Source organism: Alosa alosa, chromosome 6 (genome assembly GCF_017589495.1).
Source record: "Alosa alosa isolate M-15738 ecotype Scorff River chromosome 6, AALO_Geno_1.1, whole genome shotgun sequence".
Lineage (NCBI taxonomy): Eukaryota > Metazoa > Chordata > Actinopteri > Clupeiformes > Clupeidae > Alosa > Alosa alosa.
The window spans coordinates 5310947-5335464 of record NC_063194.1 but is presented as its reverse complement, the minus strand read 5'-3'; the positions used below and the strand labels follow the sequence as shown (position 1 = coordinate 5335464).

Sequence of the window (24518 nt, the reverse complement as noted above, 5' to 3'; positions counted from 1 at the left end):
ATGGCTGTTTTATCTATATAGCTTCTAAGCTGACTGTTAGCCATCCTTAGGTAGCTAGCATCTACCCTACTAGCCGAATTGTGATCACGTAGCTTGTCAGCTGTTTTAACGAAAATTTGACATATCAATAGCTCTCGGGTTAGGTTGCCAGGCAAGCGATTTTGCTGTGAGCTCGATTGTCTGACCAGCTTCCCTGGTCTCAGATTACGTGGGTTTAGAGTTCTACAAGCAAATTGGCAGTCTGTCTGATCACTAACGTTAACGTTATGGATTGTGCATAACGTTTGATTTCAAATCTAAGCAGTAGCCGTAGCGAGATACGATTGATAATCCGATCTGCCATCGCTAGGTTGCATTCAATATGAAACATAACGTAAAACATAGCCACATTAACCAGGTATATCAGTAAAGGGCTGTTGACCAGGCAATGAACTTAATGTTAACACACGTCGACCGTCATTTCGCCTGTAGCTAACGTTAGCTCTCAGTGTATAACATTAGCCAGTGTGTTAGATTTCATTTTGTATCTTGAACCGAGTAAGTTGCGCCGTATCCTGAGTCAAAATATGAATTTGCAAATGACACTAAAAAGAGCAAGCCTCTTATTTAGTAAACATTATGTAGTTGAGAATATGGTTTTAACTTAAGGTCCACACAGGTTTCACAAATCCTCAAAAACAACGTTAACGATTTGTTGATTCGGAATTTATACCTTAGGTCTTGTAAGCTGACATGTGTATGTGAAACTCCTTGATACTCATTTGCTATTATATGTGATCATATGGGTAATCTCATAATTAAACTTGCCCATCAATTGGTCCATTGTACGATCTCGTAATTCATACAGCTCAATTAAAAAAATCTGTTTAACAGAATGAATCACATAACGATAACAATTTGCTTTCATTGTATGAGTTACATTTCCTTTGAAGGACAGCTATGACTTGATTGTACATGGCAGTAACACAATTCAGTAGGTGCTCTAATCAGTTTTAATCGTACCATGACAGGAACATGTTTACTCCCAACTGTGGAAAACTCGACAATGCGCTCACTGATGATCAAGAGCTGAGTTCATTTGGTCAATAATTTGATCTCGGACAATTTGCACCCACCATATCCTCGGGGAGGCCGGTATATATGCATGCCTCCCCATAAAGCTATCAACTATAGCCATGTTGGGAAATGTTGTTACATGTCCTATGCGTAGGCACAGTGTTATAAAGTATGTCGTTTACATGTTGAGAATTATTTCCTTGGTTAACTCAATGGGTTCAAACTGTCTGCCACTGTTATGGAGTATCTTCTGCTGTTGTGAGAATCAGAACTGGGAGAAGGTTTGCACATGCATCAGTTATTTGTTAAAGGTCAGCAAGCCATTCAGTGGTACTCATGATTTGATGAAGAGTTATTGATTGTAAAGATTTGGTATGAAGTTTAGACTTGTCATCTATACATCTGCCAAGCAGGTATATTTTCAGTTTGGTTGGTTTGTCAGTGTGTCAGCAGGATTTTCATGGAACGTGGCGAAGGGCTGTAGCATAGGTCAATGAAGGACCCATAAACCCATGCACACTAAATCCACAATTTATTTTTCATTTTTGCTAACATGGCAAGACCTGTGCCTAACATGTGGCCTTGGTAGATGACTGCACTCAGAATTGCCCCTTAGTTTTGTGTGTTGCTATAATTCCCATCTCCTGATTTCCTTAAGCCCTATTTTCTGTTCTGTCCAAACATTTTGAGGGATATATGAAATAAAGGGTCCTTACATAAGTGTATGCCTCTTAATTGTCAACTTTATGTTTGTGTTTGATTTATACAGCTCAAGGTTCCTTGGAAATGGCTGTGATGTAATATTTTACTTCATTCATTGCCATTGAAAGCAGCCTAGAGGCAAAGGTTTTTTGTTATAGGCAGCCACTTTCAATGCACTTTTCTGAAAAGAATGTTTGCTGCATAAATGACTGTCTTCAATGCCTATGCTTTTTCAAGCATGGCAGTCAACATTAGATTTTAACCCAGGTCTTGTGGGTAGCATTCAATCTGCACTGCAATGCCCAGTGTGACCACTACCTGAAGTCGACTTGGGATCATCCACTCTGAATCCTTTGCCGATTTCAGACAAAAAACAGTTCATGGCCCGCCCTCTCTGCACGTGGGTTTCTCTGCACTTTATGTTCTAATGCACTTCATTTGTTTGTGTTTTTTCCCCTCCTCCTCTTTTTGGTCGACACCCCCTCCTTTGGTCAGAGGAGCCAAAAGTGATGAGCTCACCACTGGCCCAATCCCTCAGTTGTTATGATTTGTCCATACTGAAGGAAGCAATGTTTCCCCCCCCCCCCTCCACACTTTCCAGGAGCACTGTAAAACATACACGCACGCAAGCAAGCATGCATGTACTCACGCATGGCAAAGCAAGCCAGGAGGGCTAGCTAGCTGCTGGCCTTCTCTGCCATGGCCAGATTGCTCAACCTCTTTTTTATGTGGAGGGAGGAGAAAGAGCAGGAGGTGGCCTTGTTCATTACAAACAAGCCAACTCCATGGAGACCGTTAGTAACCAGTCTGTGGGTGCTGCTTTGCTGTGTTATATGCAGAATTGTGCCCAAGTGCTGAAGCCTATATGGAGGGGCTTGCTCCCGCTCATAGGATACGGTTACAGCTTTTGCATGGACTTATGGCTCCTTGTGCGGGCTCATTGGCACCCGTTCAGCTTCGCCTGCGAAATTAGGAGCGGCTCAAAAATGCTGTTATGCAACCGTGGTGATTCAGCAGGTGCACGGTGCAGTAGCAGTGGCCATCCACTTAAGAGGGTGGGCTTATGTAAAAGCGACTCCCAGTCGCTGCCATTACACCTGGGGAACCTCTCGCTAACTCCAGACGGGGTAAGAGAAGGGGCGGGGACACAGCTGTGACGCGCACGTTAACGTCTCTCTTGCTCTGTCCCGCTGGATCACACCAAGCCTCTTAAATGGAACACTGCAGTGTTGGCCTTCCTCGACACATGCAGGAGACTATCTCGGCAAGAAGGACACGGTGCTCTCAAAACGGAGGGTGTTAACACGTGGGCTTAGGTGTTGTAAGTCCTCATCGTCGGAGATTTCGTCATAATATGGTGTTAGTGGCATAGCAAACAGGAACTGTCCAGTACAGATGCTTTTGGGACATCAGTGTTTTGTACCCAGCTTGGCGGTGTCTGGTTCTCCTTTCATAGTGTGAGCAAAAGCAGCGTTTCTATTTTTTGCCTTTCACACGTGGCCCATGTACTGGTTTGGTCATGGTTTGGAAGTTTCGGTTCCTTGTTGACTGTTTGTTTATCAGGTAGTTACTCCACTGAAAGTGCCCTGCTGTGGACGTTGTTTAAAGCAAAAATCAAGCTATTGCTTTGTGTAAAGTCCTTATCTTTAAGAGCATAATGGCGGCATAGACACTCAGCCCCTTGATTGTTGTTTGTTATTTCATCAAGTCTCCCATTTAAACCTTAAAAGACTCATCCTCCACAAAAAAAAACACGTGCACACAGACTGATTACAAGAAATATCAAAATATGTGTGTTCCCTCCCTACACATGCCCCCCGGTAGGGCTTGCATTTCAATTCATACAAAGTGCACAAGTGAGCCTGCCATGAACATGGGCGAGATCATGATTGCAACCAATTTATCCTGCAGACAGGCCGGGGCTGTGGCCTCCCCAGAGAGGGCCCCAGAGCAGTGAAGGGAAGGGGGGCGACGTGTGTGTGTTTGTGTCTTGGGGGAGTGGGTGGGTAGAGGTGGAAGGAGGGAGAGATGGGGGCCAGCTGCTTGCAAACATGAGAGAGGGGTAGGGCCTCTGATCTGACGAGGATATTGCACCATGGCAGGCTTTGTCCCAAGAACATGAGATTTTATGATTGTGTTTTTGGACCGTTTTGGCCGGAATCGAGGCATTTTTTTCTTATTTGCTGCGGATTTATAGAGTCTGCTTTGCTTCTCCAGGGTTTATGCATTTGCTGGATCGTATGATGGAACAAAGTGGTTGCGTGAGGGTGGCGAACGTTTCATGTGTGTATTGAAATCCCCTTCCTGTTTGCTGTAAAATGTATAGGATAGGTTTACTCTTCCCATCACATAAACAAAGGCTCAGGGATGCACCACTGTCTTCTTAGCTGTCACAGGACCTCTTTATTAGGTCTTCCCACCAACGTAATACGTTTGACTTAATAAACACAAGTCTCTCACACACACACTCAATACTCATCAGACATTGTATGTCAAACGTATATTCAGTATATATACATTGAATGAGATGGGTTTAAATACTGTCTGATGGGTAGGCTATTGTGTGTGTGTAAGAGGGAGGGAGGGTTTTTGTACGTCAGCCTCCAAACATGTTTTAACATGCCCAGCGAGCTTGTGAGGTTTCATAGAACTGCCGCTGTCTCTCCCACCCCCAGTCAAATGTGTTCAGGCAGATCAAATTCCATGAAGATTATAAAGACTGTGTGTGACGATGCATTGATCTCAACATGTTCCTGTTCTGCTCCTCATAGGGGTCGTCTAGCCACGTGACTTTTGGAGTTTCGAGTTTAGGGTGGGTTGGTTGGTAGGGAGAGAGATCGAAAAGCCTGCAACTTCTAGTGTTTATTGTTCTCTCATCATTGTGTTGCCATTTTGTGAAAATGCACCACGAAAGGCCACAATCATTCATGCTCATTGCAGAGACTACATTTCCCCATAAGAAAGTGCAGCTCATTGGTTGAGTTCAGGGAAAGCGAGGTGGGGGTTCTGTTCTCAGTGTTGTGTTTTGTTGATGTGTGGGTGAAAAACATGTACTTGTGCTTGGAGCGCATACACTTTCCCCAGCATGATGGATGTGGTCTAGACTTGCGCTATCTGAAGCATCATGCTTGCTTCTACCCTCAAATGCGATCTCGCAAGTGACCTGCAATCTGAAATGTGTTTTTGTGTTGGGTTTGTGTTATACAGTGTGGTGTGGGTTTTTGAACATTTCTAACAAAAGATTCCATTCCGCAACAATTGTTCTAAAATTCAATGTTGAATTCAATGAACCCAGATATTCTTTAGAATGTTAATTTTCCAACATTTAAGGGTTAAAAAGACATAGTAGGAATCAGATCAGACTGGCTACCCAGTGATGTGTGAAGGGGGCTCCACTCTCTCCACTCTCAGCCCCCCTGCCCCACCCATCCCCACAATGGGCCTGGTTCAATTTAGATGGAAATGGGGACTTGCTGTGCAGCTTAGTGCCCTGGGATGGAGGATGATAAATCCTCAAGGCACACTCGCACCCCAACCCCTCCTCCAGGAAGTTTGATATTTTCTTAAGTAGCGACAGGGGTACCAAGCAAACATTTCGGCCATTAGGCTTTCATCAGTGTCTCAGTGTTCTTTTTTTTTTAATCGGCACATGGCAATAGGTTGTTTCGGAAAAATTGGCATGTATTTTTGCTTCCTGATTTGGTTGCTTGGATGTGCTGGAGATGTTTACAGCAACAGCCTCAGTATGTAACCACCTCTCACCTGCTGTCTTGAGTGAATGATTAAATGGAAAAAATAACAGTGGCTTGTCGTTACCACTGGATTAATTTTCCATAATATGGATTTGCCATTCAAGCTGGAGTGCGTTTGATGGCACAGTGTGGAGACTTGTTTCTGAAGGCTTGGAATAAATAGAGAATGGAGTAATTTGTTAGCCAACATCTTTAACCACAGCCTGCTCTGGTGCTGCATGTTGTAGGTTTGCTTCTGTTTGAACTTGCTCTGTAACGTAAGGCCTGGTGCAGTGGTCTTTTAGAGCTCTGTTGTTACTCTCGTAGTTACATGGATATGCCAGGGACCTTGCTTCCTACTACATCCCACACCTGCTGAACTGTGTGTGTTTGCTTGTGTGTGTGTCTGTCGTTGCTTGTTTACCATTGAACTGTATTTGTTAATCTACACTCAGGTTTTGGTGTGTGGAACCAGTCAGACTCGTCAATGACGAGTGGAATCAGACGTTTCTTGTTCAACAAGAAGGCACTCATACTTGAAGTCACCTCCCTGTAACTCACCTTAACGGTGGTGTTCTACTATTTATAATGAGAAGACAGTCAGAAGGATTAGGCCTATTTACTATCAAAACCATTTTGGATGGAAACAATTTTAATTTAGAGGCGAAGGTGTGGCATTTTATGGCTGAATGCTTTTCACGGTGACATTATGGCAAGAGAGATGGGTTACTTTATTCATCCCAAAGGGAAACTAGAGTGAAAATGTAGGGTTCTTTAATATTCACTTTCTCTGTGTCTCTTTTTATTTCACACTTTTTCCATTATTTTGCATCTGAATTATGCCGATGTATAGCCCACATTTTATTTGGTGGGGAAAATATATATTTTCACAGGGACCTCGAAACACTCTAATCCGTGCCTTCAAATTTGATTAGCTCAAGGGTGGTGACTGAATGACAGTTTTGTAGTCGGCCATATTGGGCTGACCTCTAGGGCCACACTAAACTCACTGACATATGTATCGCCTTTCCTGCTGTTCAGCGGAACACAGAGATTTGGTTTCGCTCACGATGAGGATTTATCTTGTGTAGAAAATATCTGTGAGCTTTGTGGAATCCACTGCTGTGTGTGGACTTGCACCGTGAGTGTTTACGCTCTCCCTGTCGAAATGCTTTGCCTACCTTTATCAGCCTTATGGTTTTTTTAGCGTTTTTGAGGATTTGGGGCTCTGTCCCCATTGAGGTCTTTGATGGTGGTGGGCCTCTGTCTCTATCTAGCAGGGGCTTGGTGCAGGCCACTGATGAGATCAGCTTTCTGTGAGGGGCTGCGAAAGCTCAACAAGTACTCCAATGTGACTCACAGCTGAGGGAAGCTTATGTAATGTGCTGTATGGCTGCCTAATGTTGCACCACTCCTCTCCATAGGTCTTGGCTTGACACCACAACAAGTACTGTGCTCGTGTAGGGACTTGTTGAGAGGGTGCCTCAACACCCCCGAGAGGAGGGGAAAGCCATAAAGCCCAACTGATGGCGGTTGTGTGTTGTGCATTTTGTGTTATTTTTTTTAGCACCAAAGATGGTGTATAACTACAGAAATAGACAGACTGCAAAAATCCATTGACGATTTAGCCTTATTGTAGAATAGATTTCTCTGAAGCTGTATTAACTGTTGGCTGATGTATTTGACCATGTGCAGTGTTTCCTCTATGTTGATTTGGTAGTGGCGGCCCCCCCCACGGTTTAATTTTCTTCCCCCACGGTATCAGAAATGGGGCAGACGTACAATAGTCGCAGTTGCCTTTCAAAATTCATTGTGCAGACCTGTTGTAGATTCTCCAAATATACAGCTCAATCACAACTGAAAATAATGCCTCATTGTGTGTGAATAGAGGTGAATACATATAATTGTTTGTGTTGCAGCGAAGTGTCAGTTGTTGTCAGTTCCGTGGGACGGTGGGGGTGGGGGTGGGGGGGGGCGGACGGACGGACGGACGGTGGTTCGGTCAGGCCTGCCCCCACTGCTTAAAAAAATCCTAGAGGAAACACTGATGTGACTTGTGCTGGTCATCTGTGGTACATCTGTCAAACCATACATTGACCAGTGTGACTTTGCTTTCCTCAGGTTGCATAATATTATGGGGAGTGTTTGTTAGCATTGCTAATAAGAATAGGATGTCTTAATGCTGTGCTTTTGTGTGTAGAGACGAGGCAGACGTGGAATCGGTGTGTTGGTGGGGTTGGAGTGAGTGAGTGGTGAGTTTGGGGTGGCTGAAGAGACCGCCCTTGTTGGCTCCAACTGTGACTGCAGCAAGAACAGTTGCCTGCTTTTGGGGGATGTTGGAGGATGGGGGCGTGGATCATGGTCGCTCTTCTTTTTAACTGCTCCATCTTCTGTTTGACGTCATTCACTCCCGTCAGGTACACACACACACACACACACACACGCACACACACGCAGGCCTTGCCTCACTGTGGTATGTTATGATTGCATTGATTAGCAGTGCATTTTATAGTGCAGCTGTAAGCCGTGAGTGGGTGTTTTGTGTGGTGTGTGTTCTGTGGGAGATTAAACCTGAATATCCCTGCCTGCCGTCCCCCACTCTTCCTGCTATACGTGGAAGGGACTAGGACACAGGAAGAGATGAGGCTATTGAAGCACCACAGCTATGACACATATTTCCCACTCGTCATATGATTGTGTGTGTGTGTCTTCATGTCTGTGATTCAGCTGCAGATCTCTTACAGCCTTAATCATAGTTGCCAAGTTTGTGTGTGTGTAAGGACGCCTGTGTGTGTGTGTGTGTGGGGGTAGAAATGCATTTGATAGTAGCGGGGTGAGTCATAATGCTAAATCTCATTTGGAGATGTTAGAGCGTCTCTAGTCATGTGGGTTTAATGTAATCGGACTAGAGTAGCATGCAAGAGGTGTTCTGCTGAATCATATCAGCAGAGGGAAGGTACTGTTCCGTCGCCGCCACTCGTTCCCCCTCGCGTCGCACTCCTAATCCAATCCGGCTGACGGCGTCTGCGCTCCTACTCGCTGTGTCGCGTCCTCGCCTCTCCTCCGCCTCCCCACGCAAACAGCTGTGCAGTGGTTTTGACCTTTTGTCTCCCGTCTTTCTCTGTCCTCCAGGTACGGACATTTCGGTGGGGGAGGAGGTCGCCATCAAGTTGGAATGCGTGAAGACGAAGCACCCCCAGCTCCACATCGAGAGCAAGATCTACAAGATGATGCAGGGTGGAGGTTAGTGTCATCCTCCCCCAAAAAAAAAAAAAACCCACACACACACAGCCTTCTTTTTTTGTCTCTGCACACCTATGACACTTCCTCTTCCCTGGCCTCTGTCATTTTCCTCCTCTGCCCACACACAATGGCTTTGGGGGAAGTACGAGAGCAGCAGCTGCCAGCCAACCTCTTGGCCTTTAGTAGCAGCAGTGGCCGAAGCTGTAGAGGTTTGTGGTTGATGCCAGGATGCAGCCCTGTGTGTGTGAGTGTGTCTTTCTGTGTGTGTGTGTCTGTGTGAGTGTCTTTCTGTGTGTGTGTTTGTGTGTGTGTGTGTGTGTGTGTGTGTGTGTGTGTGTGTGTAAGGGAGGCCTATTTGCAGTTGGCTGCACTCATTGACCTCTTTTTTTCCAACAGTTGTGCCAGTGCAGGGCTCTGAGAGATGGGTGAAGCATTTGGGTCTGTGGTGGAGCAGCCACTGCAGTTGGACTCCACCACAGCCTGATCTCACCCAGTCTCAGTCGCCTCTCCCTGATTCTAGCTTTGAGACTTTCTGTGTCATTTTGTCTGGTGGTGTTTTTTTTCTCTGTCTGATGTCAGTTTTTGTCATAGTCTTTCTCTATCTTATCCGATTGTCAGTCCTCAGTCACCCTAAGCATTTGATTTTCTTTAACACATGCGCGCACACACACACACACACACACACACACCCTCAAAAACCCTCATACTCAAGCGCCTAACAGCCAGTACTCTACATGTGTCTAATTGATGGCTTCCATGCTGCCGTTTAAGGACACATGGGTAAAAGGCCTCCTCCTCCTCCTGCTCCTGTTGGAGACTGTATCAGTGCGCTGTAGGAACGTCTGAGTTATTGATCCCATTTATGGCCTCAAGTCTCTCTCCCTCCCTTTTTGTCCTTCTCTCTCTCCCTTTGGCGCAGTCCAGCTGAGACTGACCAGAGCTGGGGAGGAGAGGACAGTCATGGGTTAGGCGTGCTGGTAACCACAGCCTCTCAGCTGCGGCTTTGCCAAAATGGCCTTCATGCACATACAGTCCAACAGAGCTGTAAACTATCTGGCTTCACTTCCTGTACCAGCAGGAATGTCATGTGACATTTTCAAATGGACAGACATGGTCATGATGTTGATTGGAGCATCACTGTGAGGTGATGTTTTCCAATCGAACAGATCGGTCATGGTGATGTCATGATATTGGTGCAACAGCTGGGCTGTTGTGGCTCTGCGTCCGTTGGCGTCCGTGGGGCCCTGGGTGTGTGGCCCTACCACCCCCAAACCCCCCCGGCTCCCCTACTCGTCTGTGAGTGGGAGGCTGGAGAGTGGTGACCAGCATCCCGTGTGAGTCAACATGCAGCCCTCCAGAGACGGAGAGAGGCTGGGAGAGTGTGAAGACGAGCGCATGTGGGAGAGGGTTACCTCCATCGGTGCTGTGAATTAGACCCCCCACCCCTTTCTCCTCCTCCACACACACACACACACACACACTGTAGGGAGTCCTGCACCTAATTCGGTCCTCTCTATTATTGTTAAGATGACTAACCAGGAACTGCCTGCTGAAGGAGCCTGAGGAGAAATAACTACAACAGGCTTGCCGTGTGTGTGTAGGCTCCCTATTCTCTTCAGTACATTGGCTTGAGTCCAGCAGGGCATGTTTGGGTGTGGTTGTAGGAGAAGAGATCACAGCTCTTATCCCACCCCAAGGGATTGCATCATCAAACACCCCTCCCCCTCCCCAGTACCAATGTCTTGTGTGCTCTCTGGTCGACTGGTCCTGCTGTCTCTCTTGGCACGGTGCGTTGGAACGTTCCGGCAGCGTGTATGCTGCGTTGCGTTGCGTCGCTGCTGGTCGTCCCCGGCAGCTCCCCGCCCCTGCCGTGCAGCCCTGCGCCCTCACCACAACTCATGCCAGCCCTGCCAGATGGTGCACGCTGAGCGCGAGCAATGGGGGGAGGGAGGGAGGAGAGAGAGAGAGAGAGAGAGAGAGAGAGAGGGTAGAGCTTCTACACTGCATTCCTACTGACTGGGTCTCCACCACCACCACTCCTCTTGGCTCTCCTCTGCTCCTAAGCTTGTTCCTTCCAGGATGAATATTCATATACATGAAGGACCTTTGCCTTGGTGTGTGTGTGTGTGTGGAAGGGGAAGATGATGAATTTGAATGGGGCCATAATTCATATTGAGTACATGAACACGATTAATGTAATCTACTCTGCCAGCATGTACATACACACACAGGACATAGTGTTTTGTTTAATTGATGCAGAACAGCACAGTAGTCTCTCTCTCTCTCTCTCTCTCTCTCTATCTCTCTCTATCTCTATCTCTCTACTCCAGTCTTGGGCAGCTAACTGAGCCGAGAGGCTTGCTGAAGCATGGAGGCTGACCCAGACTGTGAGATATATTTACCCGTCTGACAAGCGCTCCGAAATAGCTGACCTGGAAGACGGGGCTGCGGCTGCTGCAAAGTGCTGAGCTGAGAAATGCAGGAGCCTCAGCCAGCACTGGCCAGCGTTAGACTGCAGGACAAACGAGGGACCAGGGAAGAGAGAGATGGAGGGGGAAAAATGTGGGGAAAGGGGCTGGGGGTTGAAGGGAAGGATGGATGGATGGAGATGGGACGGGCTTATCAGGTGCTGCTCTTCCCAACCCCCACTCCCCAGTTCTGGACGATCCATAAACTGACGTGCACTACAGGAGATGGATTTCAGATGTGTGTGTGTGTGTGTGGAGAGAGAGCACTAGGGAGCTCAAGACCTCTCAGGTTTCACAATCACATAGCCTACTCGCATTACCTCTGGGAGACACACACACACACGGCATGCAGCTGAGAGACTATACACACAATGAAGACCTAGCGATGTCGCTTCACAAGCACAAATGGACTCGCCAATGTGTGCTCTCTTTGGTGTTGGGTGCTCCACAGGTTTTTATTTCCGAACCCCCATTTAGGCCTCTTTGACTGCCTTCTATGTTAGGGCTCTGGTAATGCTATAGCCTGCTGGAATGTCACAGTTCTGCAGTTCTCTGATGAATTACGCTACTGTGTGCTTCATTTAGAACTCTGCCTCATGTGGTTGCGTGTGCCTCGAAGCACATTCACATGGCGGTGGCAGCCCTGTGGTTTGGATTTATCTGAATGCGCAAGTTCTGGATGAGACACAATCATACATGCTGTAACCTGTGTCATTATGCAACGGTGGAAAGTGCTGAGGCCTGAACACACATCTCACAATCTTGTTTTCGTTTAGCTGATAAGATATCTTATATAGTATGTTCAGACTTATATATATATATATATATATATATATAGTCTGAATAGAGTGTGTACTTTCTTAGTATTTGTCAGCCGACCTCAAGTCTTGCAAATATGCTGGAATAAAGACTTGAACTTTAGGCTCCAAAAAATGTGCACATTGACCAATAATGCTCTTACTCCAGAGCTGAACAGCTGATGGAACGTGATGGAGAGACCCTGTCCCCAAATTCAAATGGATGGGCCCAGCTGTATTGCTGTGTGAGTGTGTCTCTCCTTTCAGCTCAGTGATGAAGGTCGTACCTCAGACATGATTAGCAGCCTGCCTCTCACATCTTGCTCTCATTGGGAAAGAGGAAGCTTGGGGGAGGTGTTTGTGTGAGTGTGTAAAACTGAGTGGGATGCTTTATGGGAGCCCCCCTCCTCAGCCATAATTCTTCCCCTTTCTCCTATTTGGTGGGTCCTTCAGCCATCCCTTGACTGGGGGATGGGATGGGGAGGGTGGGTGTACAACACACGACAGGCCCAGGTCCCCTTCAGACCCGTTCATAAGCAACCTCTCCTGTGAAATCAGCTGCATTTTGCTATGGCCCCATCTCAATATGGACAGTTGATCTAGTAACACCACGCTGTCAGCCAATATATGGGCACTGTTGCAGTTGCGATCAGCCTCTCCAGTGAACCAGTAGCCATCATCATTGCTTTGTTTTTGCAGCATGTATTACAGTATGGGCAGCTACATTTCAGATCTTAACAGGCCCCTGACACAACATTCATTTTCTTACCTTATTGAATGCCAAAATGGGAGCTGTCCCTTCATTTTCTTACCTTATTGAATGCCAAAATGGGAGCTGTTGCAGTCGCAATCAACCAAAACCACCAGCAAGCATTGGTATGGCTCTGTTTGGTGTGAAGAATGTCTTTCAATATTGGCAGCTGATCTTCACAGTTTATAAGAGACCCATGACATTGCTGTTTCCATTATAAGAGTGGGTGCTGTCTGCTGCGGTGGTCTGCTCTGAGATGCCAGACACACTCCGCACCAACCCTGCCACATACCAAAGGCGAGCCCCCAAATTCCTGCTGGGAACGACTCTTGGCACAATGTGGTAAACCATTGCAGCGGATACCATAAGTCTCCTATGTCACTGGCGATGGGAAGCCATTAAATAAGTAATTAGATAAATGTCTGCGCTCGTTAATCACTCGCTGCTGTGTGGGAGAGGGTCCATGAGAACAATTTGCCAGTCTCTCTGGAGAACAAATGAGGTCTTGATTTTAAAATGGTGTTCTTACTCCGCGAAGGAGGGGTTCTTTGTGATACTTTTTATTTTTATTTTATTTTGCCCAGACACCATTACACTGTGTTCTTGGTAGCCATCATTTGCCACCTTGTTTTGTCGTGTCTTTGGTGTAAACAACATGTGGTATGCATCGTTGTAAATGAAGGATGCAGATAGATAGGCCATTTTGTGTTGGTTTCCCAGGTTGTACATGCACCATCATGTTTTGCTCAACTCTCTCTCCCCCTTTCCTCTCTGTCCCTGCAGTGGGCATCCCCACCATAAAGTGGTGCGGGGCCGAGGGCGACTACAATGTGATGGTCATGGAGCTCCTTGGGCCGAGCCTGGAGGATCTCTTCAACTTCTGCTCCCGTAAATTCAGCCTGAAGACCGTGCTGCTGCTAGCTGACCAGATGGTAAGGCTACATGAAAGGGCACACCCATTCATGACCTCTGACCTATGGCATCCCTGACCCCTCTCCCTAGTGTAATACCATTACCCTTCAGAGCTTTTGTTGTAAATGGCCATCCTTAATGTGCGCTAGTAGGTAGTATTTTGATATCCCTAGTTGATTCGAGCATGGTGTGGGTTGTAGCTGCTGCTGTTTTTTTCTCCCATAATGTTCACCTTCTTGATAAAAAAATAATTAAAAAGCAAATCAAGCATATAAAAAGACAAACCAAAAATAAATGCAAAATAAGCATATGATCTTTTATTAATAATTGAGAAGCACATTTGCCAAATATTTCATCACCGTTTTAGATGCTGTAGACCTGCATAGTAAAATGAACATAATTACACCATTCAAAAAGTTAGGGATATCTGGCTTTCGGGTGTAATTTAATGTTTCAGTACAGAAAGTACTGAAACATTGAACTGTTGGACTTAACGCATTGAAAAGTTTAGAGAAGGTCACATTGAGTTCACCTGTAAAGGTTAAAGTGGATTTTAGGTTCATCCTGAAATTTCACCCGAAAGCCGAATATCCCTGACTTGTTGTGAGTAGTGCACATTGAAAGAGTACAATGTTCACCTTACACATGCCCTGGTCATGAGCTATATAAGGGCAGAAATGCATCCATGACTTCACTATAGCACACATTTGCATAGATACATGTATGTCATCGCCTAGTAGATTGGCTTTTTTTTATTTTTATTTATTGTCCATCGCTGTAAAGTGCCTTGGGGCAGTTGGCAGTCAAAAGCTCTTTTGTTCAGTCTCACATCCTGGTCCTCCTGTATTTGCATGGCCGTGTTTACTTTGCATAGAGCCTACTCACCTGCTGTGCCATCAATACCACATCCTGCCTGGATAAACCGGTCTCTCGTCGTCGCCCCACCCCCACAGTCACCTGTTTACAATCGATCTGCCTGCCTGCCTGTCTGTTCTTCGTCTGTCTTTCGTTGCCTGTCTGTCTGTGTGTGTCTGTCTGTCTGCCTTTCTAGCTCTTTATCTTCCTCATTATTTTTCTTTCCTTCAGTCTACATTTTATTTTTCTGTGTCTTTCTTTAACTGTTTACATTTTGTCCGTTCCCCCGCCTCACAGATCAGCCGCATCGAGTACATCCACTCCAAGAACTTCATCCACAGAGACGTGAAGCCAGACAACTTCCTCATGGGTCTGGGCAAGAAGGGCAACCTGGTCTACATCATCGACTTCGGCCTGGCCAAGAAGTACCGTGACGCCCGCACCCACCAGCACATCCCCTACCGCGAGAACAAGAACCTCACTGGCACCGCCCGCTACGCCTCTATTAACACCCACCTGGGCATCGGTAAACACACACACACTCACACACACACACACAAACCCAGCACATCCCTTACCGAAAGAATAAGATCCTCACTGGCACCACCTGCTAAGCTTCCAACACCCACTTCCGCATTGGTTAATTGGCATACACACACATACCTGACACCCCACACACACACAAATGGACTCCTGGTTATTTCTTCAATGTACAGGATGAAGTTGTCTGTCAAATTTGTTTAGTTAGACATTAGCTATGTTATTGACATTATATAACCATCCCAAAACGTATCCAACCAACCTTTTGTGCAGATGCAACCATACACTTGATCCAAATTAAACACTTCAAAAGAGTCACATCGTTTTCCTCCTTAATACATCCCGTGCCAGTTTCTGTGTACACTCTCTGCAAATAAAGGTGGATGGTGCGTGTACAAAGTGCAATCACATGCATGCTCTTCACCATTTTTATTTCTATGCTTTTCTATTTCTATTTATTTTTCTGTTCCACACATGTTGATGTATTTGAGCCTAGGCTCCTCCTGTGTGTGTGTGTGTGTGTGTGTGTTGTCTGCCTGTGTCTTTCTGACTCCTGTCCCTCTCTCTCCATGCTCCTATAGAGCAGTCCCGACGTGATGACCTGGAGTCTCTGGGCTACGTGCTCATGTACTTTAACCTGGGCTCACTGCCCTGGCAGGGCCTCAAGGCTGCCACCAAGAGGCAGAAGTACGAGCGCATCAGCGAGAAAAAGATGTCCACGCCCATCGAAGTCCTGTGCAAAGGATACCCCTGTAAGCAGCAAACACATACGTGTATATATACATCTGTATCTGCTGATTCAGTCTGCTCTATGCGGTGAGGGAAAGCCTTTTCCTTCATGTGTTCAAAAGTGACCTCTGTTCATGGTATGGGGTGCTGTTGAAGAACATTTTGGGGACGAGAACTGAACATTTCAGAGTTCTCTACTGTTGGCCCATAGCCCAGATGACCATTTTAGTGGTCATGGATTAGCCACTGTTGACGGGGGGGATTGAATGCTTACTATGAACACAGGCAGTCTAAGTACAAGCTCACAGATTGAGCCCAAAGTACGTGTGTCCTTTCCAAGCCAGGTTAGTGTGTGTGTGGTAAACAGCTGGCGCTTGCATCATCGAAAGATTCGGGCAAGCATATGGTGGATCAGGCTCTCAAGCGTCACTATGTGAAACCACAGCAGCAGGGACCGGGTGACTGAACCTGGGATCAGACTTAAGGGAACAAGCCAAGGGTCAGAAGATGGTTTGCATGTCACATGGAATTGTACCCATGGCTCAGAGTCAGGTTGACATTAAGAAAGAATTTTACATTACATTAGTATATATCACATTGCATTTTACATTTCTGGAGAAATCTGGATGGACCCTTTCAACTGTGTTCCTAAGGCATTTCCGGTTGCACAGAAAACAACATTGACCTAATGGTAACTTGGCGACAAAAAAAAACAAAATTCCTAATGGAGGGTTGACATGTAAGCACTTGAAAGCAGCCTTGTCGTCCTTTGTGAAAGTGGTGTCCTTTGGTGAAGGTGTTTCGAAGAGTGGGTGCGCACATCCAAAGTAAAGTTTTCTGCAGGTGCCAGACAATAGTATCAGACAGTAGAAAAAGTGTGGTCTGCACACTGCAACTGCTCCAAAATATAAACTTTATTAATTTAAAAGCAAAGTTTCGATCCCCTTGGATCTTCGTCAGGCAGGCATTCACTTTGGTGAAAGTGTCCAGTGCTTTAACTGATATCCTTGTCGGTCCTTCTCTCTGCAGCGGAGTTTGCCACGTACCTCAACTTTTGCCGCTCGTTGCGCTTCGACGACAAGCCCGATTACTCGTACCTGAGACAGCTGTTCAGAAACCTCTTCCACAGACAGGGCTTCTCCTACGACTACGTGTTCGACTGGAACATGCTCAAATTTGTGAGTATTCTGCAAAGTGTGTGTGTGTGTGTGTGTGTGTGTGTGTGTGCGTGCGAGCAACAGTTTAGTGTCATGATTTGGTTGATGACTAATATTTGGGTCTCTGGCCTGTTGATCTGGGTTGGCCTTAGAAACATGATGTAATACTTGAAGCAAAGACTCCTCCAGCTATCTGAATTTTCCGTTACACAATTAACAAAGTGTAGATCTCCTTAAAGGCACACTATGCAAGATTTTCACCTTTATGAAGCCAATTTGATGGTAAACGAATTTATAATAGGCAAATCGTTCACCTAGCATAGCTATACAGCATAGACGTAGCGAGTCCCTACCGATTAGATATAGCTCTTTGGAGATGGTGAAAGATTAACAACAGGCAAAACCTTTCACAACAAAAGCATTTGCATTGTGTACAGGGGGGGATAAGTCACGAGAAGTTTGCTATTTACAATAGCAGAGTAACATATAAATGCATCGCGACTCTACAGGGAGCTCTAAACTCGCCAAAAATACCTAAACCTGCATAGTATACCTTTAAGTGGACTGGTTTGTGTCTGATCCTGAGATGACGTGAATGTGAATTTGTAAATAATTCCAAACACTTGTGCCCCATAAGTGTGTGCTGACGGGTGTTTTTTTATGGTGGTTTGTGTTTCTTTGCTAAATGGGTGCTTGTGCTATTGTCCATTGTAGCACATTGAGCAGGTTTCCCCTTCTTATCCGAATGTGATTTGTGAGTTCATGCTTAATTGCTGTACAGCAGCATTGTATACAGTATTATCATAGATTTGTGCTTAACACTGTGTGTGTGTGTTAGGGAGCGAACCGTGCAGCGGAGGACGCAGAACGTGAGAGGAGGGACCGTGAGGACCGGCTGAGGCACGGTAGGAACCCGGCAGCACGCGGAATGCCATCGGCCTCAGGCCGACCCCGCGCCACGCAAGATGTGCCACCCCCCACGCCACTCACGCCCACCTCACACACAGGTGAGCTGCCTAAAATCACACTCTCTCACACACACACATACACACACAATTCTGTTTGTTTCAGTATAGTTCACTGACTCATCAGTTTTGGGTACATTTGACTATAACAGACTTCTTTACACCCACAATACACAAACACCTTCTCCCACACTCAACATTCTCAGAGACAAACACACACACGTGCGCACACACCCTTTCAGTACACCTCAGGCAAACAACCTGACAAACACCCAGAGTTCTGGCAACCTCCGGCAAACATCCTGTTTTCTGACTAAAATGTTGCCTGAAACACGTAGCCCTTCCCCTTACGACACTGAGCCTGGTCTGCAGTGGAGCTGGTGATGTTGTGATTGCTCATCTCCTTTCAAAAACTGAAAAAAAGAGAGAACTGCTTAGCTGGCCAAAAAAGAATAGGAAAGCTTTGTTCAGTGCCCAATTGGCTTGACTTTGTTGAGGCTTTTAGTTCCTGGGCCTTTTGTCATGGCTGACCTAGGCACTCGTCACCTTACACCACTCCTAAAACTCCAGAACTGTGATAACACTGAAGAGAACACTGAAAATATGAGAAACATTTGTTGTGTAGGCAGCCTTCCTGTCTGTGGATGCCTGCCCAGCGGGAAGAATTGTAGTGCTAACAGGCGTGCACTGACAAGGCTTGCGGTCTGTGTTGGTGGAATGAGTGCAATGCTGCGCGTCACACAGCTGCTGCTGCTACTGCTACGTTGCCCAATTTTCCACCACTTCTGTATTTGCTCTAGCGGAAGCGATGCGTGATTCAGTTCTCGTCGTCATCAACCATCGTCTTGGTCCTCGTCCTCCCTTTCCCGTCTGTCTGGCCTCCTCTGCTTCCTCCTTTTTTCTGCTCTTTTTTTCTCCTCTGCTTCCTCCTATGCGGACTCTGTCTCATCAGATGGAGGTCAGGTGTTCCTTCTGTGCGTCTAGGCGCTTTTATCTTTTCCAGCCTCATCCTTTTTTATCATGAGATGATAAAAGGGGTCGAAGGTCAGGCGTGACCTAGCGTCTGTCAGCCTGAGCCCTTTCTATGTCGTCAGATAGATGTTGCTAATGAATGCTGATGTCAGTGGAGGTTTTGCAGCAATTCACGATTCAGCCATGATTTATGTAATAACATATAAAGCAACCTTTATTCACTAATCAATGGAACTTTTATTGATTAATTAGGGCACTAGGGTGTTAAATTGCGTCGGTTAAAAAACTAAAAATTATTTTGGTAATGGGGCATTGTTTGTGATGGTTCCAAATAAAATAAAAAAGGTGGAAAGGATGGAAATAAAAATTACCTTTTTTTTAAGGGGAGTGCGTTTTCAGTCAAATCTGCAATGGGGCATGCCTGTGCCTATGACTTCCTCCGGCCGTGTGTAGTTGGTTGCACATTGGGTCCGGTGCAGGCGGTGTGTGTCCAGGTGGGCCCTCAGATGGCAGACTGTGCCCTGGGACAGGCTAGCGCTGGCAGCTGGGCTCGCTCGCTCGCATAGACCTCCACTCTGCCCCGCTGACGTAAATGCCCACTTCCTGTGGCGCCCCAATGGCCGAGAGTTGGCTGGCACGCGGGCGCTTGTGAGGTACGAGCTGGAGAGATTACAGGCTGGCAAGATCACCGAGTGGCGGCCTTGTGCGAGTCAGGCAGGACGTGATGAAGGCCCTCGCGTTTCGCACTCGCTCATAAACCCACCGCAGCACCGCTACTGCTGTCAGGCATCGGCCAGCGTGCGTCACTCAACCAGATGTGTGACCGCTCAAACGAGAGGCAGTGTTTTTTATTACGCTTTGTAAAAAAGCAAAATAATTCCTTGGGACGTATAAGTGTTAGTAATTCTTTGATTTTTCTTGCATACTGGTCATTACATAGATTGTCTTTCCCCGTAATTCTCTTTTTCTTTTTTCTTTTTCCATGTCAAACAAGCCCTTTTACACTTTTACACTTTTTTACATTGGTTTTTGTTTTTCTTTGTTTTCCCAACATGTTTCATATTTAGCATATTTTGGTGTTTCTCCCTGATTTAATAGTTCTGTTCATCTGGTCATTCATGTGTAAATCTCTATGCCACATGCCACGATTAAGGGTTTGTTTGCCACAGAGCCCAAGAGTCTGATCGCATGACCATCCACACTACAGTGAAAGCTGAAGGCATTTGATAGGTATGTGAAAGTGACCCTCTCTCGCTCTCGCTCGCTCTCTCTCAGGCATGGAACGGGAGAGGAAGGTGAGCATGAGGCTTCACCGCGGCGCTCCCGTCAATATCTCATCCTCAGACCTGACGGGTCGACAGGACACCTCGCGCATGTCCACTTCACAGGTAAGGACAGTGTACCCAAACTGCCGCCATCGCCTACTGCACCACACCTGCGTTCTCTGTATAACGGGACAGGAACAGAACAGCCTAATATGTATAGCTGGATTTGGGATGTAATGTGTGTGTGTGTGTGTGTGTGTGTGTGTGTGTGTGTGTGTGTATGTAGCTTTTTGTGGTTACAATTTTAGCTAGTCTGTTTATTTCTATGTCTATCGCACTTCAGTCTAGCGCGTGGGAGGGTGGAAGTTAGTTAGCTTCATTTCATTCCTAAGGGTGCCTCACGCTTCCGGGCAGCTATTGCCAGGCTGTCTGAGCTTGTCTAGCTGACTTGCCGGCCAGCAGGGCACCGTTGGACTGGCACTGCCAACAGCCTGAGCCGTTCACTGGCATGTTACACTCACCCAGGCATTCTGAGAGGAGAGGATGGGGAGGGGTGCTCACAGAGAGGAAGTGCTCACATGTACATCCTCTTCCTGTTTCTATGCTCAGTGTTAAGAGCTATCAATGCTGTTAAGATATCTTTCGGCTCCAGCCTGTCTCTGTTGTAGGTCATGAATGTAAAGCAGGATTAAGGTTGAAATAGGTCGGCAGGGTAGTCACATGAGCGTTCAGAAGGTAGGCTGGTAGACTCGACAGTCACGTTGAATACAGAAAATATTTCCTAATGGCCTCATGACTGAACCATACGCTTCTCAGTGATCAAAATCAGCTCATTTTGCGTGGTGCATTTCACAAGCCAATCAGCTGGAGTAGTAGTTGCTCTCCTAATCACACAATCTAATTCCATGCTCACTGAGAAGCTATTGTGCTGTTATTGATGCTTTTAATTGTAACTGTTCTGTTAAGTCTCTATGCTGCTTCTCACTTTTATTTATTTTTTTGTCCTGATAGTGTTGACATGGTCATGTCGACTGTCTCTTGTCTCCCTCGTCATATTCCATGAGTGCATTAGCGACCGCTTTAACTTACTCTCATCTGGACCTGTCGGAGCACTGGACAGGGATGTGCTTTGTGTTTGTTTGCTTCTCTGTCTGTCTCTGCTCACAAATGGATGTATTCTCCTCCTCCTCCTCCTCTCTCTCCTCCCCCATATCTGGCCACCCCCCCTCAGAATAGCATTCCTTTCGATCATCATGCCAAGTAGCTGCTCGGCACGTTCTGGTGTGACGGCAGCCCCGGGTGAGTGACAGCTGGGTGCCATTTTGTTTTTCTTAATCTCTCTGGACTCTCCCTGACTGCCCCCACCTCCCTACCAGCACCTGTCCCCCGCCTCACACCCACCGACCTGTAATGCACAGCTGATACCAACTCACGCCTACCCTTCCCATATCCACCCCAACCCCTCTGCACACAATGCCAGCTTGTCTGCTCCAACCGTGGCCCGTGTCGTTGAACTTCAGCATCCAACAATGTGAACAGGTGGCGCCGGGTATCGGGCAGTATTTCAGACGAGATCTATTCAGGAACGTGAAATGTACTCTCAAAGTCTAGCACCACAGAGAGGAAACTGTGGGTGTGCAATCCACAACAGCATTTAGTGCGTGTATCGCTGGATAGGTGTTAAAAGGAGCGGTAGACTCAGGCCTGTGTACAAGCGTGCAGCCTGCAGTGTGCTTTGTCGTCTTCCATCACTCCTCTTTCGGTCAGCCTCAGATGGCCCAATCACAGAGTGCTGGAAACAACTGTTATGGGAATCGAGGGTTTAATGTGTTCTCCATGAAGTCAGTCTCCTTATTGTGTAAGAATGTCTAAGAATTCCTTTTTTGTTAGTCTGATGGGAAACACTTTTCGTTTGTTTGTTAATCCCATTAGCACCTATTAACACAGCACAGAGCGTTGAGGCCAGACATTTAATTACTGGATTGGACAAATATGCTAAAACTCATAGGTCCTAATCTTTAATCCCAATTTATCAAAGGCCACACCATTGGGATTACATGTTTGCTGAGTCCATTTCAGACTCTTTACTCTAACTTTACTTGCCACATGGCAAGGGATTTCTTAGGGATGTTTTTTTTAATTTTTTTATTGTATTTGCCAGAGATGGTTAAAGGGATACCAGACATTGTTTTCATGTTAATTAATCGTCTTCGTAAGTCGGTATATGGTTAAATGACTCATTACAGGGCGAATGAAGACTCTCTCGCCCGCCCCTACTGCCTGTAGGAAGAATATCCCGCTTGCAAATTCGGTGTATCCTACCCGCGACCTTCAGTCTCACAAAGTCTCAGACATTGCGAGAAGCAGGATCAGTTTACATCCTGCATCCCCAGCACAGAGGCAGGCTAACGAAACCTGGCTAGCGATTGTTGCAAACGTGTGTATAATGGCAGAGCCGGCGAAGAAGCAGCGAAAACCCTTGACGGAAGATGCAAAGAAAAAGAAAAGAGCTTCAGACCAGTGAGGGCTCGCTGCGTATTGAGTACGCATACAGGCGCTAGGGGAGCCGTGAGACAAAGCACTCCGGCTTAAGTTAATGCTGAAGTAAACCCCTTCTGACATAAAAATGCCTAAATCTGCAGCTGTAAAAGTAAACATGAGCTCATATGAACACAACACGCCTGTGTTTTCGCATATAGCATATCGACGTGGCCATGGGTGGTGCGAGTCCCGGCGTTAGCTAGGCTGCCGTGAACAGCAGGTTGACCCTGGTTGCATAGTGCACCCCCCCAGCTTATACTGGGTACTGTGTGATGTGAGCTAGTGAGAGTGTAACGTGGCAGCAGATCACAGATGGGCTGCAGGATAAGAGCCTCCAGGATTAGGGCAGCTCACTTGCAGCCCCTCGCCTCCAGCTATGCCTCTGCTGCAGCCCTCCAGTCTGTACGCAAGCATGTTCACACAGTTCGCTTTTTAAATGTGGAAAGAAGGGCTGTGCCATATCGTATTGCATATTGTGTATATATCAACATCATTCCTCTACATCATAAGATGATGCAACTGTTATAGTTGCGTGGCAATGTTTTTGTACAGCTTTTCTGAAATGTTTCTGAAAGTGTTTTTTTTTTTTTTTTTTCCCTCCCCATTCCAGTATTACTCAGAATAACGAGATGAGAAGTTATTTTTCTTTCATATCGGCCAGCCATAGTGGAAGTAGCTTAAAATGTCAATTGTCAAAGACTCCGATTTAGGCACCAGTCCAGCACGGGGAGGATGGGGGAATGTTCTAGGTGAACTCAACGAACCTTCACCAAACACAACAATTTTACGCGTCCTTGAAACCACTGATGCATAAATAAAGTTCTATGACACTTAAATTGTGCTTTAACCGACAATGAGGAGTACAGCTTACACACCCCTCTGGTACACACTCTAGGGCTGTTTTGACACGTTCAAACCAGCTTCGTTTGCAAAGATCCCTCACAAGGTTGTTGACAAGATTTTCACCCTAATCAAATCCCTCTAGTCACTCAGGCGATTTAACATGCTCACAATACGCAGAGCGCTAAACCAAATAGATTAGCCTTTTTAAAACAGCACTTAATCTATTGGGTTTTAATGAAAAGACTGCCTTGGATGTGGTGTCTTTGTGCCTCGCCCTGTCACATATGGACTCCCATACATGCAGTCTTCCTCCCATCTGTTCCAACTGGAGTGTCACACTGGTCACGTGGCCTCCTGGGCCACCGGAAGCTGGCCGTGTAACCCCCCCCCCCACACACACACACACACACACACATAATGGCGATTAAAAAGCACCCTGTGCCCCCTGGAACTAGCATACAGTGCTCCCCCTCCCACTCCCCCACACTCCCCTGGCCTGTGCTCCGGCTACTCAGTTGACTGGAGAGGCTGAAGCAGGTCGCGTCGGGGTGTAGAAGTGAACGCACGTACGTGCCTCTGCTGAGGGAAGAGAGGAAACGAAGCCTTGGCCTACGCTGCTGCTGTTCAGTGCTGTTGATTGTGTGCTCCACAGCGCCCTCTGCCTGCGTGTGTGTGTTTGCTCCCTTTGCCTCGATCTCAGGCTAATCTCTTTTCCTCAGTCTATTTTATTTCCTCTCTCTCTCTCTCTCTCTCTCTCTCTCTCTCTCTCTCTCTCTCTTTCTTTCTCTCTTTCTTTCTCTCTTTTCTTTCTTTTTTCTTTCTTTCTTTCTTTCTTTCTTTTCTTTCTTTCTCTCTCTCTCTCTCTCTCTCTCTCTCTCTCTCTCTCTCTCTCTCTCTCTCTCTCTCTCTCTCTCTCTCTATCTCTATCAGCCTCTGTGTGTGTGTGTTTATGTCCCTCTTTGCTTTTGGTTTGGCTGTGGCCTGCTAACGG

General features: G+C 46.5%; 1 protein-coding gene across 5 annotated transcripts in view; it reads left to right on the top strand.

Moving 5' to 3' along the window:
• Positions 1 to 24518, top strand: part of LOC125295660 (casein kinase I) — a 56641-nt gene that overhangs the window by 850 nt on the left and 31273 nt on the right. For 3 of the 5 annotated variants that reach the window (XR_007193683.1, XM_048245009.1, XM_048245012.1), the window contains exons 2-8: positions 8622 to 8732; positions 13532 to 13680; positions 14813 to 15041; positions 15637 to 15807; positions 16814 to 16962; positions 17780 to 17948; positions 20154 to 20266. Coding sequence is in view for 4 of the 5 variants with exons in the window: in XM_048245009.1 (XP_048100966.1) it covers positions 8622 to 8732; positions 13532 to 13680; positions 14813 to 15041; positions 15637 to 15807; positions 16814 to 16962; positions 17780 to 17948; positions 20154 to 20266 (1091 nt within the window). In the remaining variant the exon portion in view is untranslated. Of the gene's footprint in view, positions 1 to 7689; positions 7907 to 8621; positions 8733 to 13531; positions 13681 to 14812; positions 15042 to 15636; positions 15808 to 16813; positions 16963 to 17779; positions 17949 to 20153; positions 20267 to 21374; positions 22407 to 24518 lie in introns of those variants that run through there. The other 2 variants (XM_048245011.1, XM_048245013.1) reach the window with 2 other exon arrangements.